General features: G+C 37.0%; 1 protein-coding gene across 1 annotated transcript; it reads left to right on the forward strand.

Annotated features, from left to right (window-relative positions):
* The first annotated feature begins 4,131 nt into the window (after window positions 1–4,131).
* On the forward strand, window positions 4,132–18,680 carry LOC123754458 (dnaJ homolog subfamily C member 9). Its single transcript, XM_045736894.2, has 6 exons — window positions 4,132–4,341; window positions 8,617–8,769; window positions 9,010–9,126; window positions 9,250–9,358; window positions 10,270–10,372; window positions 14,911–18,680. Exons 1-6 carry the CDS (start codon window positions 4,248–4,250, stop codon window positions 15,112–15,114), a joined length of 780 nt encoding a protein of 259 aa, XP_045592850.1. The 5' UTR covers window positions 4,132–4,247; the 3' UTR covers window positions 15,115–18,680.
* Window positions 18,681–18,999: the final 319 nt, after the last annotated feature.

Raw genomic sequence — 18,999 nt, forward strand, 5'->3', positions numbered from 1 at the left:
AGAGAAATTGCTTTTGATTTATTTTTTGTTTTTGTCATATGTTTTTCTTTTTGTTCTCTGTATACTCTTACAAAAAAATATGACTACTATTCTAGTAGTCACATTTTTTTTTCTCTGAAGGGGGGAGGAGTGTTACGACCCTGGGTTCTCCAGTGGAAACCAGAGGTCAAAATTGAGCTATTAAACTTCCTGGTAGCACAGTTGGGCATCTAGAATGTCAATTGTTTGTATCTTCCCTGCCAGACGTAAGACTATTATTGTTTCTCAAAGAGCATTTAAAGACTGAGCTGGGGGTTGATTATTAAATAATAACATAGGCACCAACTTTGCTTACTAATACTTTCTAATCATTCATAAAGTAACAATACGTTGCATAGGGGAAGATCTTTAATGTGCTTAGCTGCACGATCAATTAGGCTCCTCCCGGCACCACAACATGAGGGAGGCAGCTGGTGGCTAGCTCGGTCTTCTCTTGGCTGGTGGCGTGAGGTTAAGACCTACTCTGTGGCTGTATCCCTACTCTCCTTCCTTCTCCTCTTACTTATTTCCCTTACCTGAAGTTCCTGTACCCTTAAGTTAAGTATTATATGGTGTAAGTGTGCCTACTCTGGTAGTAACGATTGGGGAGACCTGGGGATAGTATTTTGCCAGTGTTTGGGTACCCCTAAGTGTTGTGTTTTGTATTAGGGTCCCACGTGGTTTCACTACCCTAAGCTGCATCCAGCTTCAGTGCTTATCCAGTAGTACTTTACCCTAGCTTGTTATTAGTGTAAACCTTGTATCCTGCCTACGTGGACCAAGGCTTTTAACGTAAGATAGTGTGGTAAAGTTATTATTATTATTGTTATTGGTGTGAGTGTATATGGGGGGTTGTTAACGGGTTAATAAATAAGTACATGAATTACAGAGTATCTCTTCTTCCAAGGTGGGAGCGCAGTGATCAACCCTTAGACGAACATATTTGGTCTTGTAGCAAGTTATTACTACTGTGGATAGTTTATTTTGGGGGCCGGGCCTTTTAGCTCTCCCATATTTGATACTCCTGTCTTCTAACTACCTATACCCCTTAATAGTACCAGTACCCCATAGAAGCCCCACTCATATCAGTTGTAACAGTGAGTATAATTGGACAGACTTGTTGCTAGGCAAGGAAGTGTATGTCAAGTTTTGTGAAATATATGATAAAGGCACAAAAAAAATTATATCAAAACAGAGATGCAGAACTAGGAAACAGGATTGGTACAACAGAAATTGCGAGGGGGCCAGAGACCAAAAGACACAAAAATGGAATCAATAAAGGAAGAGGCCAAACCCCCAAACATACCAACGATACAAAGATGCGAGAAACAACTACACAGCAGTGAGGAGAGAGGCAAAAAGAAATTTTGAAAATGGGATTGCAGACAAATGTAAAACAGAACCAGGTCTATTCTATAAATTCATAAACAACAAATTGCAGGTAAAGGATAATATTCAGAGGTTGAAAATGGGAAATAGATTCACGGAAAGTGAAAAGGAAATGTGTGAAACATTAAACGAAAAGTTCCAAAGTGTGTTTGCTCAAAATGAAATCTTCAGGGAACCAGACACAATAAGAATTCCAGAGAACAACATAGAGCACATAGAGGTGTCTAGAGACGAAGTGGAAAAAATGCTCAAGGAGCTAAATAAGAACAAAGCAGTTGATCCAGATGAAGTTTCACCATGGGTTCTGAGAGAATGTGCACCTGAGCTCAGCATTCCACTTCAAATGATTTTTCAGGCATCCCTGTTTACAGGAGTTGTAGCTGATGTGTGGAAAAAGGCTAACATAGTTCCAATCTACAAAAGTGGAAGCAGGGAAGACCCCCTTAATATCATTGACAAGTGTAATAGTCAAAATATTGGAAAAAATAATTAAAACTAAATGGGTAGAACACCTGGAGAGAAATGATATAATATCAGACAGACAGTATGGTTTTCGATCTGGAAGATCCTGTGTATCGAATTTACTCAGTTTCTATGATCGAGCAACAGAGATATTACAGGAAAGAGATGGTTGGGTTGACTGCATCTATCTGGACCTAAAAAAGGCTTTCGACAGAGTTCCACATAAGAGGTTGTTCTGGAAACTGGAAAATATTGGAGGGGTGACAGGTAAGCTTCTAACATGGATGAAAAATTTTCTGATAGAAAAATGAGGGCAGTGATCAGAGGCAATGTATCGGACTGGAGAAATGTCACAAGTGGAGTACCACAGGATTCAGTTCTTGCACCAGTGATGTTTATTGTCTACATAAATGATCTACCAGTTGGTATACAGAATTATATGAACATGTTAGCTGATGATGCTAAGATAATAGAAAGGATAAGAAACTTAGATGATTGTCATGCCCTTCAAGATGACTTGGACAAAATAAGTATATGGAGCACCACTTGGCAAATGGAATTTAATGTTAATAAATGCCATGTTATGGAATGTAGAATAGGAGAACATAGACCCCACACAACCTATATATTATGTGAGAAATCTTTAAAGAATTCTGATAAAGAAAGAGATCTAGGGGTGGTTCTAGATAGAAAACTATCACCTGAGGACCACAAAGAATATTGTGCGAGGAGCCTATGCCACGCTTTCTAACTTCAGAATTGCTTTTAAATACATGGATGGCGATATACTAAAGAAATTGTTCACGACTTTTGTTAGGCCAAAGCTAGAATATGCAGCGGTTGTGTGGTGCCCATATCTTAAGCAGCACATCAACAAACTGGAAAAGGTGCAAAGACATGCTACTAAGTGGCTCCCAGAACTGAAGGGCAAGAGCTATGAGGAGAGGTTAGCGGCATTAAATATGCCAAAACTAGAAGACAGAAGAAAAAGAGGTGATATGATCACTACATACAAAATAGTAACAGGAATTGATAAAATCGATAGGGAAGATTTCCTGAGAACTGGAACTTTAAGAACAAGAGGTCATAGATTTAAACTAGCTAAACACAGATGCCGAAGAAATATAAGAAAATTCACTTTCGCAAACAGAGTGGTAGACGGTTGGAACAAGTTAGGTGAGAAGGTGGTGGAGGCCAAGACCGTCAGTAGTTTCAAAGCGTTATATGACAGAGTGCTGGGAAGACGGGACACCACGAGCGTAGCTCTCATCCTGTAACTACACTAAGGTAATTACTCACACACACACAGTTATAACTAGCTCTTGACACCTCTTATACCAGAGGTAAGATTGAAAGGCTGTTTTGTTAGTCCAATGTGAAGCAGATGTTTGAATTATTCGAGCGGACTTCGTAAGTGTCTCTGTGGTGTAGTGGTAAGACACTCGCCTGGCGTTCCGCGAGCGCTATGTCATGGGTTCGTATCCTGGCCGGGGAGGATTTACTGGGCGCAATTCCTTAACTGTAGCCTCTGTTTAACGCAACAGTAAAATGTGTACTTGGATGAAAAAACGATTCTTCGCGGCAGGGGATCGTATTCCAGGGACCATAGGATTAAGGACTTGCCCGAAACGCTACGCGTACTAGTGGCTGTACAAGAATGTAACAACTCTTGTATATATCTCAAAAAAAAAAAAAAAAAAAAAGTGCACCCAAGAGGTTATACAGTGAAGGAAGTTGTCGACTTAGAGGCTATTTTGTTATTTTGTCGAGTTTTTTGCTGATAATTAAATTCCTCAGGTTGTTTGAAAATTTAGTTACCAACACACATGCCAGTAGCATGCATATGTGGTTAAATTAGTTGAGTGATTGAGAAGTTAGTTTGCTTTCTAACACAAAACGTGTCATTTTGTTAATGCCTGTCCGAAACGCTTTGCGTAATAATGGCTTTAGGCATTGTATGTACTAGCTCTATCTATAAATCCATCAATGTTTGTATCAGACCTTGTATGTATGTACTTTACCTGAATAAACATTTGAATGTGTTAGGATAGTAGCCATCATTAATGTTTTTTTTTTTAGTTTAGTTCATTTATTATGCACCCCATACCCATCTTGGGAGCGGTAGTGTAAAGGGTTACAGAGGCACATAATGGGCTCAGGGACTGAACCCCACAATTCATTTAGCTAAGCAAGTTAGTCTTGATGAAATCATTACAAAATGTCCAGGCAAAAGTGAATGAGGAGCGGTGCGCGCGGCGCGCCTCACCTCCTCGCCACCTTCCCGCGGAAATCAATCGTCTGCTCCGAGGTAAACAAAGTGAACCGCAGTTGTGCGTAGTACGTCAAGATTTATTTTGAAATATCTTCAGTAATCCGCCATGACAGGCGTTTTGGATTGCTGCGAGAAGTTCTTTGGTTCGCGGGAGCTGTATACAGTGTTGGGGGTTGAGAAGGATGCAAATGAAAATGAAGGTAAGTTTAGTATTAGTAAATGTACTCGAATAATCTTGGTAATTTGCATGGTATTAAATATTGTTCTTTCTATATATGGTAATATAGCAGTTAATGAGCAGATGCACTCTGGAGGCACTTATATGGTATGAATAAGGCTGACCTAATTGTATTTATGGTTTTCTGGAGTCAAGGTCGTGGCTCGAAGCTGATATTTCCGTGGTGTTGGCCAGACTCGCATTATTTGCCTGCATTTACCTGAGGGCCACCAACACCAGTGGCATCAACGAAGACAGGATGCCGGCAGATAGTCAAAGCTCTTGATGATCTTTTTCAGTTGTACTTTAAAATATAAGAGTTTTGGCAGTTACGGCTACTGCGGATAGGTGGTTCCGTGGGGTTATAACCCTGTGGGTGAAAAAGCATTTCATGTTCAAAATCCTACATTGTGACTTGTTGAGCTTGAAACCGTTGCTTCTTTTTTGTTACATATGACTTTTTCAAGTAATTAATTTATTACCAAGGGTAACTCTACATAGCAATACAGTATGTGTACAGTTGTGTCAAGTTTATTAGGTTATAAAATTTGTAGGTAAACTGACCTTTTACATAAAATAGGCATAGCAAAAACTACAGAATACGGGTAAACCCTTGTAATATTAAAAACGAAAAGCCTTGCATGTAAGGCATAATGGTACATACCATGACTACTGCATCGATAACATGACACCACTGTTTATTTAAAAAGGAAAGGACCTCTGTGTAGTGGTCTGCCAGTCAGTGAAAGTTGCTTATGAAATTGGAACTGTGGTAAAAAAAAATTTAGGAATAATCAAATGAGCCTATGACTTTATGCAAGCAAGGAGATCTTGGTTAGAAAAAGGCAGGTGAACTATTAAATGCTCAGTGCAAATCGACAATAATTATCCCAGAAGTAAGACAACTTTCATTGCAAGAGGGCTTAGGGTCTCATGATTAACAACTCTGTAAACAAGACATGATAATGTTCTGATCTCAAATATCTTAAAAAACTGAACAAATTAGAAGACATTAACTTTAAAAGGCCAAACATAACTTACAGAAACTTTCATCCAAAAATTAAAGTATCTATTAGTTACTGTGGATGGTCTATACAATATGGAGTGTTATGTCAAGACAAGTCCACATTTTGTATTTCATTAGCTTTGTAGAAGGCCTAAAAAAGAAGGGATCAACCAAACCTAACTTTAACAAGGCCAAGTATTAGTTATATTTGTACTAAATTAGATATAAGATTGCATGTTAGGGATATTTACTTAGGCCTAAGGTAGGTTAGGTGTATGGTTAGTCTGTTTTGGTTTTTGTTATGACCTTTAGAATTGCAGTAGTGTACTGTAGTACAAAACATCAACTGTTTTGTTCTTACAACAGTACATATTTTGTAAATTCTATCTCTGGTAACTACAGGTTTTATAGTTTGTGGAGGATGGCTTGCTCTCAGAAGGGAAATAGCTTTCCAGCTCAACAAGGCATAATACAGTGAGAGTTTTTGTTGTTGTATAGATCTGCAACTCTATTTTCAAACCAGATTTTATCTATATTTCTGGGGGGAGCCCCGTCGGCTCCCCGGAGCTTTACCGGCTGATATGCTAATGTCAGACTTTGGCATCAGTCATGTGTATGGAGTTCTAGGGCCTACTGGGGACCACGAGCCAGAACCTGGCCCACTCAGAGAGGCAAGGGGAGCAATGGCCTATAGAAACCCCCGTGTGGTTGGAAGCATTCTATGTCTGCCATCGACCGGGTCAGGCATCCAGAAAGGTAAGCATTCCAAAACAAACCCCTATTCTGGTGAAAATTGCTACCTAAGCCGAACTAGTGGATAGAACTCTTCAACAGAAAACAAGGAAACTAGTATGACGTCACGTCACCGCGCCGCTGTCTGCGCAGCTCCCCCCTCCCCGGGAGGGGGAAGGGGGAGCCCCAGACCTCCCACGCCGGCTATCCACCCATCAGTTCTGAGGCTGGATGTCAAAACACGGGAAAAACGCCGACCGGAGGGAGGGAGGGTTGCCGGGGAGCCTCCGGGTCTCACCCAGAAAATGGCGTTTCATTACATTCAACGCTGGTTTTTTTAATCTAGATTCTTCCATCTTAAATCCAATAAATAAATATATATATATATATATATATATATATATATATACATATATATATATATATATATACATATATATATATATATATATATATATACATATATATATATATATATATATATATATATATATATATATATATATATATATATATATATATATATATATATATATATATATATATATATATATGTCGTACCTAATAGCCAGAACGCACTTCTCAGCCTACTATTCAAGGCCCGATTTGCCTAATAAGCCAAGTTTTCATGAATTAATGTTTTTTCGTCTACCTAACCTAACCTAACCTAGCTTTTTTTGGCTACCTAACCTAACCATACCTATAAATATAGGTTAGGTTAGGTTAGGTAGGGTTGGTTAGGTTCGGTCATATATCTACGTTAATTTTAACTCCAATAAAAAAAATTGACCTCATACATAGAGAAAAGGGTTGCTTTATCATTTGATAAGAAAAAAATTATAGTAAATATATTATTTCAGGAAAACTTGGCTTATTAGGCAAATCGGGCCTTGAATAGTAGGCTGAGAAGTGAGTTCTGGCTACTAGGTACGACATATATATATATATATATATATATATAAATTCTATTTTGTAATTGCTTTACACTTTAAACTGACCCATGTGTCAGTTTAAGGTCTGTACATCGGCCTGAAACCAAAAGGGGACAACTGAAATATGACCTACAGAATTTTAAGGTAAAAAAATTGGTTTCCTATTATTTCTTTTAAGAACATACAGAGTTCAGGGAGTAAGTATTTGTTGATCAAAAATACAGTGCAGTATTTTGGGTGTAGCCAGACTGCTTTTGTGGGGAGCATGTACAACAGCTTTCAATAGTGTCTCCTCTGTCTGCCTCTTCGGTGTATCTGGATGCTCATAGGTATTGCATAGGCATTTCAATTTTTGCTCCCTGTTCTTAGACCCTCCTGGCAGGCTTTGTAATGCTCGCCTATCAGTGACTGCAGGGGAGTGAGATCTAGTATTCTGTGCCCTACCTCCTAGCTCTTTATACCTGACATTCTAATCACTTCTCAACATAAACATTTTCATAATTAAAGTTGTAGATGGAATTGGCTTCAATAACATCATCCTTCAATTTATTCCACATAATGACCACCCATACAGGGAATGGAAACTTTCTTACAACTCTTGAATTCGTATGTGCAGATTCCACTGATGTCCTACTATCTAACCTTGTTGTTTGAGTCATGTCCTCCCTGCATTCTTTCTTTCTGGACAACCTTGGGGGATGGGGGGGGGGGTAATGGGGAACTTCAGCCCTTTCTAGGTTTGATTTAATGTTTCATCAGTGTTTTGAAGGGAGTCGGTGTGATAAGATCTGTGCGGAGGTCCATGAAGGCATCAGGTGTGCTATAAATAGCATGCCTATTTTGCAGTTTATTGAGGCCCAGATATTTGTCAATACTGTAGTCATTATAGCATATGTAATGGTAACCGATTCTTGAACAGGAACTAATTACTGTATTGCATATGGATTTATATTTACCACATTGTGTGATGCCAAATAGCTGCAGCTATCAGGCCCAAACCACTGTTATAAGAGTCACATGTCTGGATGTTGAAGCTATTATTTTTGCACATTTGGCACATCACATATCCAATGAACTATTTTTTATTTTCACCAGTTGACTGTTTCTGCTTATAACAGCTAAAGGTTTCAATAAGTAACAATAAACATTCTAAAGCTTAACAAAGAATGACACTCTAAACACTTGTGATTATTACATACCACCATAACTGGATTTGCATACTAATTCTCACCCTCCTATTCTTAGATTTTTACACCTGCCATTGATGATTTGATAAGTGTTTGTACTGTACAGTGTTTGCCTGATATCAGTGGAGGGTTTCCTTTGGATGTAGGAATGCCTACTCGGTTTTATGAGAATACAATAACTAGTTACATTAAGCTTTGGCTGGCCCCTCTATATTTCAGAATTATATACACCTAAATGTTTAATGTCATTTATGTGATTTATTATTATATGGTTTCTCTTATTGTATCATATATCAACATCTTTCTTGAACCAAAGTTATTCATTATAGTTAGCTATCTGATTTGTATATCTTACTGTTTATTAATGAACGATTCCTTTTGACAATTGCCTTTTCTTACAGTAAAGAAGGCATACCACAGATTATCACTGAAGGTTCACCCTGATCGAGTTGATCAAAATGATAAGCAAGATGCCACACAGAAATTTCAGACCCTTGGCAAAGTCTACTCAATATTGTCTGACAAGGATCGACGATCGGTATATGATGAGACAGGTAAAGAGAACCTTAACTTAAAGCAAGAATTATGTATATTGTGTGTAACTCACTGACAAGAATATGTTCTCATGTTCAGGAGGCTGCAAAGTGCTGCACACTATATTTATTATGTATTGCTTTTGTGTTTTACTGCCTTTAATTTTTTTTTTATTTCATAATTCTGTATTAAATTATTCAGCTTTCAGTTTTTTAATAGATATATATGGGTAATAATAAAATATTTACTTTATGGTTCAGGTGAAGTGGATGATGAAAATGTTGCCCCTGATGATCGTGATTGGGACCAATACTGGCGTTTGTTGTTCAAGAAGATAACCATTGAAGATATAAAGAATTTTGAATCAAAGTATAAGGGTATGAATCTGATGAGGATCTTCTGTATTTTTTTCATTTATTGAGATAAATAACTGCCTGTCAACATAGGAACTACAATTTCTTAGAGAATTTTGTATGGCTCAGTTTTATTTTTATTTGTAGATTCTGAAGAAGAACTGAATGATCTGAAGCAAGCCTATGTAGATGGTGAGGGAGATATGGGTTATATTCTGCAAAATGTACTATGCTCTTCTATTGATGATGAACCAAGGTAAGACTTGCTTTCTTAAATTTCTGATTGTCTTTTGAATACTTCCATTACATGTCAATGAATATGTTCATTATATAAACTTTTTCTGGTTGTCTATATGCAGGATTTTAATAATTTAATAACTTAAATTTTGCATTTTAATTTGTAATAACAATTTGATTGATCTATCTGAAGAATTTTGCATTTATCAAGTCAAACAATTGTTTTTGTTCATTTACCGTATGAAAATTATAGCAAAATGTTTGTGTTCCATACTATGATGGAAGTATTAAATAATTTAACTAAAAGAGCAAGGATTGAAATTGGATGTAATAATAGGCATTTAATGAGTTATTATATTTATTTAGTAACAAACAGGTTTAGTATAATTACAAGTCATAAAACATTGTTTTCTAAGAAACTATGAAAAATAAAACTAACCTATAAAGTTGAGGCTATGGATATTCACCCATGTCCACCCATGCCCAAAGAAAAAAATACAGTAGATTAAAATTTAAATAAAAAATTATTTTTCCAAGTAGAATAATTAATTTAAAAAAAAATGTATGGAAAAGTTGAAATATAAATATCTTCGTACAGTATTTACTGATTAGGGCGAGCTGTAGAAGGTATGTAATTACAGTGTACGTAATGTAATTTTATACTATGAAAGTTGCTGCATTGGCATAGTAACACTTGCATGTAATTATATAAAATGGTACTTAAACCTCCCTCACTGACTTTAGTCAAGAAAGTGCATGACAAGATTTGGCACTTTTTAATAAAACTGTGAATACTGTATCAAAATTTTTTGTATTTTCAACAGATTTTGCAGATACAAACTGCTTTCATCGCATTTGATGCATTAACTCTGCTGTTTACTTGGTACAGAACTTGCTGTTCATATCTGCTTTTATAAACTTTTATTGTAGGTTCACAAAGATAATAAAGGGATGGCTCAAGAAGGACGAGGTTCCTGAGTTTAAAAATTTTTCAAAAGAAAGCAAAAAGAAAAAAGAAACCAGGAAACGTAAGGTGAGTTTTTCTTTATTACTATTTCCATTAAATGTTTTTGTTCCATCTGTGAATTTGTTAATCTCTTGGTGCCATGACCACCCCCCCCCCCTCCCCAAGGGCTTTTTATTATTATTATTATTATTACAGTACTGTATTATTTTTTTTATTACTGTATTAGTACAGTGGAACCTCGATTGACGAATGCCCTTCTTTACGAATTTTTTGGTTACGAGCTCAGTTTCTTTGTAAAATTCAGCTTGGTATATGAGCTTTGCCTCCCTTGGCGAGTTTGTTGATACACGTTTGGGTCGACTGAGTGCATGGTTCCTGGTGGCACGGACGAGGCGCACTTCAGTTTACCAGTGACCTGCTTAGTGACGATCGCGCTTGAATTCTTTGTGAAGAATTTAATTGTTTTCGTGCTTTTCTGGGGGGAACCCTTTCGGCTTCCTGGAGCTTTCTGGGCTGATATGAATGTATGGTATTAAACTCCTGGCATCAGTCGAAGCGAATGGAGTTCTTGGCCTACCGGGGACCATGAGCCAGAACCTGGCCCCCCCTCAGAGAGGCATGAGGGGCAATAGCCTATAGAAACCCCTGTGTGATTTGTGAGCATTCTATGTCTGCCATCGACTGGGTCAGGCACCCAGAAAGGTAGGCACCCCCAAAACAAACCCTATTTGTTTAAAATATTGCTACTGAAAACCAAACTGTTGGACAGAACTCCCCCAAACGAAAAACAAGCAAACATGCCGGACGTCACAACCATCACCGCTCCACCATCTGCGCAGCTTCCCCTTCCCAGGAGGGGGAAGAGGGAGCTCCAGACCCCCTAGTTTTGTGGCTGATGAGAGACCTTGCAGTCTTGTGATTCTGGCTTCAGACTCTTATTCAGTGCTGTGCCTTGTGGTGTGTGGTGGTGTGCGAGCCAGGAATAATTTCACCAGTACTTGGGCTGCATGTGCCTAGGGTTACCTTCTCTAGGTGCCCTGTAAGTACTGCCCATGTGGCTTGGGGTTATCTTCCACAAGTTGCTTGGGGACTACCTCTGCTGAGGTCTTTTACTCCTCAGTAATTGCCCTCTCTTGGAGTCAGCTGGGGTGTTTCATACACCTCTGTTTACCTTGGGTAGGTGGTGGTTTCGTCACTGGAAGGGGCGCAAGGTACTATGCAGCTGTTTTTCACTTAATATAGCGACCAGCTCTGTTCCACCTGGGTTTTTCTTTTTTGTTTTCTGCCTGGTAGAGGGTCTGTCCTTGGTATGGTTGCCACTTCTATATATATTTTTCTAGATGGTCCTCCACTAGGTTCTCGTGTGTGTACACGTCCCGGGGGTTCAGCTTTTAGCAGTTTGTTGGTGCTGATTAGCAGTACTTTGCCTGGGCTTCCCTTATCAGAATGTCTAAGGGTCCTGAAAACCCCTTCTAGGGCTCAGTGGTCCAATGGATGCATTCCCCCTGGGTCCCATCTTGCTTCATGAGAGTTTGAAGGTTGCTCTGTTCCCTTGTCTCAGGGTGACTACCACCTGTTTTGCCTCTGTCGTGCTGCCTGTTGGGTCGGTGACACCTTCGACCCGGAATCTTGCAAGTGGTGTTCCATGCATGTACTCCGCTTCACCCGGTTCCACTTGTGGGAAATCTAACTCTTAATGGAAATAATATTTAATTAACTGAAATAGAAATATTTGAAGGGCCACCCTCTTTGACAAAAGAGGGAAACAAATAAATGAAATAATAAAAAGAATTTAGGAATCAGTGTCTATGGATGTTACAATAATTAAGAAGTTATTTGGAGAGCAATAATGAACTGTAATTATACTAATGAGTTATGAGTTCGACTTTCACAAGCATTGGGGGTTAATACTAAAGATTAATACATCACTAGTACAAGTACTGTAGTTGATGCTGGTTCTTCGTCAGTGAATTAATCAGAATTACTAAGAAAATATATAAATCAAGTTTTATGAAATATTCAGTAAAATTAATGATCATATGGCAAAATAAGATTAATAATGCAGTAATTAGCATAAGACAAAATAATTATTCATATCAAATCTGTCAGTAAAGTGTTAAGAAATATATGCTCTAAAATATATGGCATACATAATAAATTCATAAGAACTGGATATTGTCATAAATTTCAATCATAGACAAGTGGGGTTAGTAAATGTATTAAAATAAATTTAGCTTCTTAGCTGTGATTGAGAAATGTTGCGCGCATGTGAGGCAGCCTCGTCTGGAACTTGCTAGAACATGTCTCGCAACATGCGTGGCGTAAGGAGTTGATCTCTCCTTAGGCGGACTCGTCACAGGCTGCAAACCCAGAAAAATGTAGAGGACGCCTACACTCAAATAATTATGCCACTATTAGGCAATGAAGGAATTAAATTTAGTTCACTGAGAACTCACTTGGTGGTTAAAGGAGGGCCTACGGTGTAACGACGAACAAGGGTAAAAATTAATGTATAGAGCTCCGATACAACTAATTAAAACCACTTAACCGTATAGGTGTTCGCCGAAACGATTGTATGATCGTTGATGGAGTCACAGCAATCGCCAGTAATCGTAGTGGTCCGCTAAATGGTGTGCTCCAGGCCAATTAATTAAATGAAACGGCCACTTCTCGTGCTTGATATGATCACGAAATATTAGCCCATCCAGGTCTAGTCTTGACGTACGCCGGTAATCTGCTGCAGCGGCATGTGCTGGCGACGCTCCGACCATGTTTCCAATGGTGCTCCTCTCTCCCTCTACCCCGTCTCGTCCGCGCAGGCTCGAACATGTTTCAGCAGAAATGGAAAATTCTCTTCCTTATAATTACTCTACTAAATGAGACAATAACACTGGGGTTTACAATATAGGGAGTTTGATGTTATATAAATTCTCGTCGGGTAGTAATTAATACGAACAGTTCTTATTAGACGAGAAATGGGGGAACTTTCTGGTTCCTCCATTACAATTTATTATAACAGATAAACTGTTAGATAGTGATCTCTAGCTGATAACACGCTAATATCAGATCACTGGTTGCTATACCGTCAGTTAATAATTCTTAGAAAGAATACTGACAAAGTGAGAATATTACTTAATTCTCTAATATGTAGATAGTATTTATATCTCTGCGGAGTTGTCTGATGCAATATCGCCATGCCAAGTAGGAAGAATTTGGTAAATAATACGCAGTAGGGAAAATATTAATTTCAATTATTTCTACATGTTAGTAATGTTAGTAAATGCTGTGCTTAGCATGCAAATTACAATTAAATGTTGGTTTATTTCCAGCACCACTGATCTTGATATTCGGGTGCAGGCAGCTTCAGTGTTTCATGCACATTATAGGTTGCTGCAGCGCACTAGGTTGGTTTCTCACCTGGATGCCCCGAGGCTGTCCCATTTTGGTTATAGGATCCTGGACTTGGGGGTGTTTGTCGCCTCGACTTTGGTTCTGTCTGTGCCCCCTTGTCCTTTCCTTGGAATCAAGGAAGAAAATATAAATCTAATTATTATTGTAATATACAAACTGCCATATGCAACAGTAGAGGAATTCACTGAGCAGATACACAAAATAGACTATTCCTGATATCTGGTACTGGGGTTGCTAGGTTATTATCTTTCTTGAAGACTTCAATCTACCCAGTTTAAAATGGAGAATAGTAAACAATAACATTATAGCAGGTAACCAACCACAGATCAGAGAACTACTGAGATTGTGGCAAATTCTTGCTCAATCAGCAGATTACAGAACCAACTAGGAACGAAAACACGTTGGACCTGATATTCATGAAGAATGATGAGCTAATCAGAGATATTACAATCTCAGACACTACTTACTCGAACCACAAGATCATTGAAGTGCAAACTAACAATAAAGGTAGTTGGCCCAAGAGAATGCGCTCTCGCTCTCTCTCACTCTCTCTCTCCTTTTTTTTTTTTTTTAGTGCCCTCTGATTATTCCCCACATTTGATGGTGCTACATAGCCATCCCAGTTTGGTGCCTTCTTTTAATAATTACTTACTTAGTCTTGTTTCTTTAGATACATGTTTTGATTTTTAGGAGAATAAGAAACATGTTTCCCTATGATTCCGTTATGACAATTACACTGGATGCTCTGATCAGTGAATCGGACTTTTCTTGAGTAGATGACCTTTTGTGCTTTTGCTCATGTATTGGCAACTTGAATAGAAGTGGACTGCTTTTGGTTGAATTAAACATTGAAGTGCTATACGCTCATTCTGTCATAGCATTTTGCCTTGATTGTGTTCTTACTCATTGGCTGCCCAACACTAACCTAACATCTGTCTTGTTGCAAGCTCAATTAACCTATTTTGGGGATATGTTGATTGTAACTATATTCTTTCACAAAGAAGCAGCAACCTCCCTACAGGTAGGTCATGTATATATTCATATACACACATGCATGAATGATAAACGGGTCTTGTGTGTGGGGAAGTGGATGTATGTGTGTATATATGCACTGTATGAAAATAAAAACAGCCCACACAATGACTCATAGTCCAAGAATTTGTTCCTTCATCGAACATGTTTTATCCCAATAGGCAGCAGAAGAAGCAGAGGAAGCAGAAGCAATGAAAAAAGAACTTGGTCTGGGAGACACCACAGATAGTTTAAAAGCCCTGATTCTCAAGCGCGGAAAGCAGCGGGGAGAAGAGATGGACTCATTTTTGGATAACTTGGCTACTAAATATGGTGGTGGGGGCAGTGGGAAGAAAAAAGGCTCTAGGAAAGGAGGAAAATGTTGAGTTGAATAAAGATGTCAGAAATAATACAAAAAGGAAGGCATTAATATAAATAAAAAACAGGCATTGATATTCACAATAAATAATGAAATGCATTGTCCAGTTTCTCTGCCTGATATTGTAGTTAAATGCTTTATTTTAAATGATCCTAAGACATGCAACTTTAGGATTAGATAATGTGCTGGTTGCTGGGGGGACATGAATAGTGGACACAAAAATAATAACAATTATAACATGCAAATATTGAAAAAAAATTAGAAAGTAGGCATGGAAAGTCACTTCTGAATATTATATGCAGCTTCTGATATTATGCACATTTTTCTAATGTTATCTTCTCATTTATGTAATTTCTCAATATATTTTACCCATGGTAATGCTTTGAATAACATATTCTATTAGAGAAAACTTCACTAATATTTCTTTGAATAAAACACAAAAGATAAATTTTTGTGTGGCGAGTTACCTGTCCTTGCCCCCAAGAGCATCAAGGTAAATGGTTTTAGTTTAGTTTATGTACCACTTCAAAAAGTGAGCAGCACTGCTACAGGCTTTAAACAAAATTAATTTCTTGGTGCATTGTATTGAATAATGGTTGACTTTAAAGGTAATGCAGTTTTCTGATGCATTTGACATAAGAACCACCAGAGGGATAGTCTACAATATGGCCCAAGTGCAGCTCTTTGTAAAGCCTGTAAAGATTGTTTACTCAGGAGCAAAGAAGTTAGTGGAATAATGTATGCAGTTCTTTAAGTGACAAATAATGTTCATATTTATATGGATGAATGAGCATTTATTGGTAATAAATTATACTAGCATTAAAACATACACATGTTTCAGTTCATTTACATACCCAAACCTTCATTATGTTAATACATTAAAAACCTTTAGGTTCTAGGGTTTATCATAATTCAATATTGTAAGACCACACTTAGATATTACAGTAGTAACAGATGGTTCCTTATTGTGTTTTTCTTGTCATGATAATCAAGGCTAAACATTTGTTTGCTTGGATGTGTTGTGTATTATGTGAAGGTTCATGTGCATTGCCTAATGCAAGACCAAATCCTAAGGAAATATAGGTCATATTTCCAAAGTACAGTACAAGGCTTAAGTATTTTATTACAGATACCTTAAAAATGCTCTGCAATACTGTTGCATTACGTTTGCTGAATGTGTAATATGGATGTCACGGGAATGTCACTGATGATTGATAACCTTTCAACTGCCGTAAAAAGACAAGAGTTAAAGTTGCACGCACAACAAAGCATCATAAATCCACATACAGGTATTCACAAAATACGGGTTATGGACTATCTTCCAAAATCAGATTTGAAGGTAGATGCAGAAATCCCAGTCTTGTACATCACATTTGTTTATTACAGTGTATTGGTCTTAGATGCTGTAATGTGAAAAGTAATGAAGCTGCTACCATTGCAAATTTGTTTATATAGCAGTCATATTCATATATCTGTTGATTATTCATTGCTGTAATAGTTAATTGTATAGATTGTGTCTACAGTAATAGTTTTGTTTTTGTAATTTTCATGTTGATTGGTTGTGTATCATATTTATTGTAATTTTGACCATTCATGTTGTTGCATTTTTTAAGGCTGTATATTCATTATTGAATGGAAATATACACTTCTCCTTTAATATAAATATTACAAAATATATTTAAATTAAGTGGATTCATACAGGGATTTAGGTAGTATTGTTTGTTAGCACAGTGTATTGGGAGTCTCTCTCTCAATGACTGACGAAATCCTGCACTGCTGAGCAGAATTTGGGGGTGATCTTTGCCTCCTGTGCCCGTTTCTCTTCACAGCATTGTATTCCTTAGTTTAAACACACCTTTGTACCATTACTTCCATGTAGTATAATTGTAAATACTGTATTGAGAAATGACAATATATATTGGAATTCTGTGATTGAGCATGCTTTTAGCAGTTTTAATGTATTTATAAATACAGTAAAATTAGTATTGGTGATTTTTTGCCAAATAGTAGTTGTTCCTATAAAAAAAATCCCAAGTACAAAAAAACAAAAACAAAGCCAGTTTGGCCAAAATTCTATTTTTTAGCAAACTTTGACCTCATTACTCCCAACCGACTAAAAAGAAAAAGGCTCGTGCAAGTTCTTGAGTGGTAATACATACCAGATTTCCAGCTGATCCATCTAGAGAGGTAACACTAATTACATTGACAACATTTCGGTTGACACATGCATTGATGAACCCCCTTCACAAAATTGTCTTTGTACCCTGAGCTTGCACTAATAACACACTAATTGGAGAAACTTACTACAATGCTGTAGTGCATGAATGAACTTAAAAGAAAGGCCCAATGTATGTATAAATGCATTACAAAACAAATTTTTGGATGTGTAACCCTACAACCTTTCTCAAGGATGCTGTATACAATTCAATGTAATACAAAAGATTATATACAGTATCCTTGAGAATTTAATTGAACTTTCAGGGGAAAGGGCCAAGCCATTACGACTATATAGGACTTAGAAGGGGTCAGGATAAGGATTTGGGATGGGGGGGGGGGGATGGTGCCCAACCACTTGGACGGTCGAGGATTAAACTCCGACCTGCATGAAGCGAGACCGAGTATCCTTGAGAAGAGATGTAGGTTACATCCGAAAATTTGTTTTTTAATACATTTACATACTGTTTATTGGGGTCTTTCTTTCACCTTCATTACCCTAATTGGTAAGATTTTTTTTGTGTGCATGTATTTACAAGAGAGATGCTTATATTGTATATTAAAATATAAAATGATTCAAAATTTTGTGAAGGGTAGCATTCTAGTAGTGGAGAGAGTTTGGTTTTATGTGGAGTTTTGGCAAGACATTGTCTAGTAATGTGCCTACTTTAAAGAGTACCCTGCAGGCCTTCGTCTGAAAGACACAGCTTACAAAATCATATAATTTGTGTATTATGTTTGATACAAAGTACTGTATATTTGTATATCATAACTTATAATTTTTATATTTGACAATGTTAATGTATAGGACTTTGTTCACATGGTTCAAATTTTAAGTAAGAAGGCAAGAGGATGATATAAAATAGGCATTAAATAAAACACTGGCCAGTTTTAGGCCAGTCTTGCCTTCTCATATTTTTTTTCTTAAATAGTTTGTTCCATTTTATGCCCAATTATGTGAATTTTTTTGAGTAACAGTTTTATTTAATTTGCCACTTAATAATAATAATAAAAGTTGTTATTATTATTATTATTAACTTGCTACAGAACAAATGCATGAGCATATATTTTTTATTACATTGTTATACTGTATTTTTATTTTAGGAGAACTAAATTTTCTTCCTGGAGATGAATATAGAATAAGATTATAGTCTAGCTACTTCAAAATGTGGTGCTTTGGTAAACATTTCATAACTGTTAATCTTTAATGAGAAGTGATTGTAATACACTGTGATAAATCATTGTCATTGGATACCCAGTGCATCAACATATATAAATTTTCCAACATGAGGTATAGTTCTGTTATTCGTCTGTATTGAGTTGCTATAATATAAACATTATAAATGCTTTTGTATTCTACACTTGTTTTTCATTAAATTTAATTTCCTTGAAGTTTATTTAGGATTTCCCCACCCTTGGGTCTTATACCTATGATACTCGTTAAACTAGCAAAGGAATGTTAGTACAGTATATGGATGGACGGTATTCATAACTCAAGATTACTATCATACTGTATGGAAATTGTAGAGTAGAAATATAGTATGCTTATGCTTATCAGTCACAACTTTGTGATGCAGCTGATAAAAGATTTCCTTGAAAACAAAAAGTAAACAGACAAATTATTTTGCTATGCTTTTTTTTTCTACACATGATGTATGTCACAGGCAACAGTGAATTA

The sequence above is a fragment of the Procambarus clarkii genome, chromosome 18 (genome assembly GCF_040958095.1).
Source record: "Procambarus clarkii isolate CNS0578487 chromosome 18, FALCON_Pclarkii_2.0, whole genome shotgun sequence".
Lineage (NCBI taxonomy): Eukaryota > Metazoa > Arthropoda > Malacostraca > Decapoda > Cambaridae > Procambarus > Procambarus clarkii.

What these genes read in the sequence shown, in the direction of transcription:
- LOC123754458 (XM_045736894.2), top strand. Translation starts at nt 4,248, where the DNA reads ATGACAGGCGTTTTGGATTGCTGCGAGAAGTTCTTTGGTTCGCGGGAG. An exon ending in GGATGCAAATGAAAATGAAG is followed by an intron (nt 4,342 to 8,616) that starts GTAAGTTTAGTA and finishes CTTTTCTTACAG; the next exon opens with TAAAGAAGGCATACCACAGA. An exon ending in ATCGGTATATGATGAGACAG is followed by an intron (nt 8,770 to 9,009) that starts GTAAAGAGAACC and finishes TTTATGGTTCAG; the next exon opens with GTGAAGTGGATGATGAAAAT.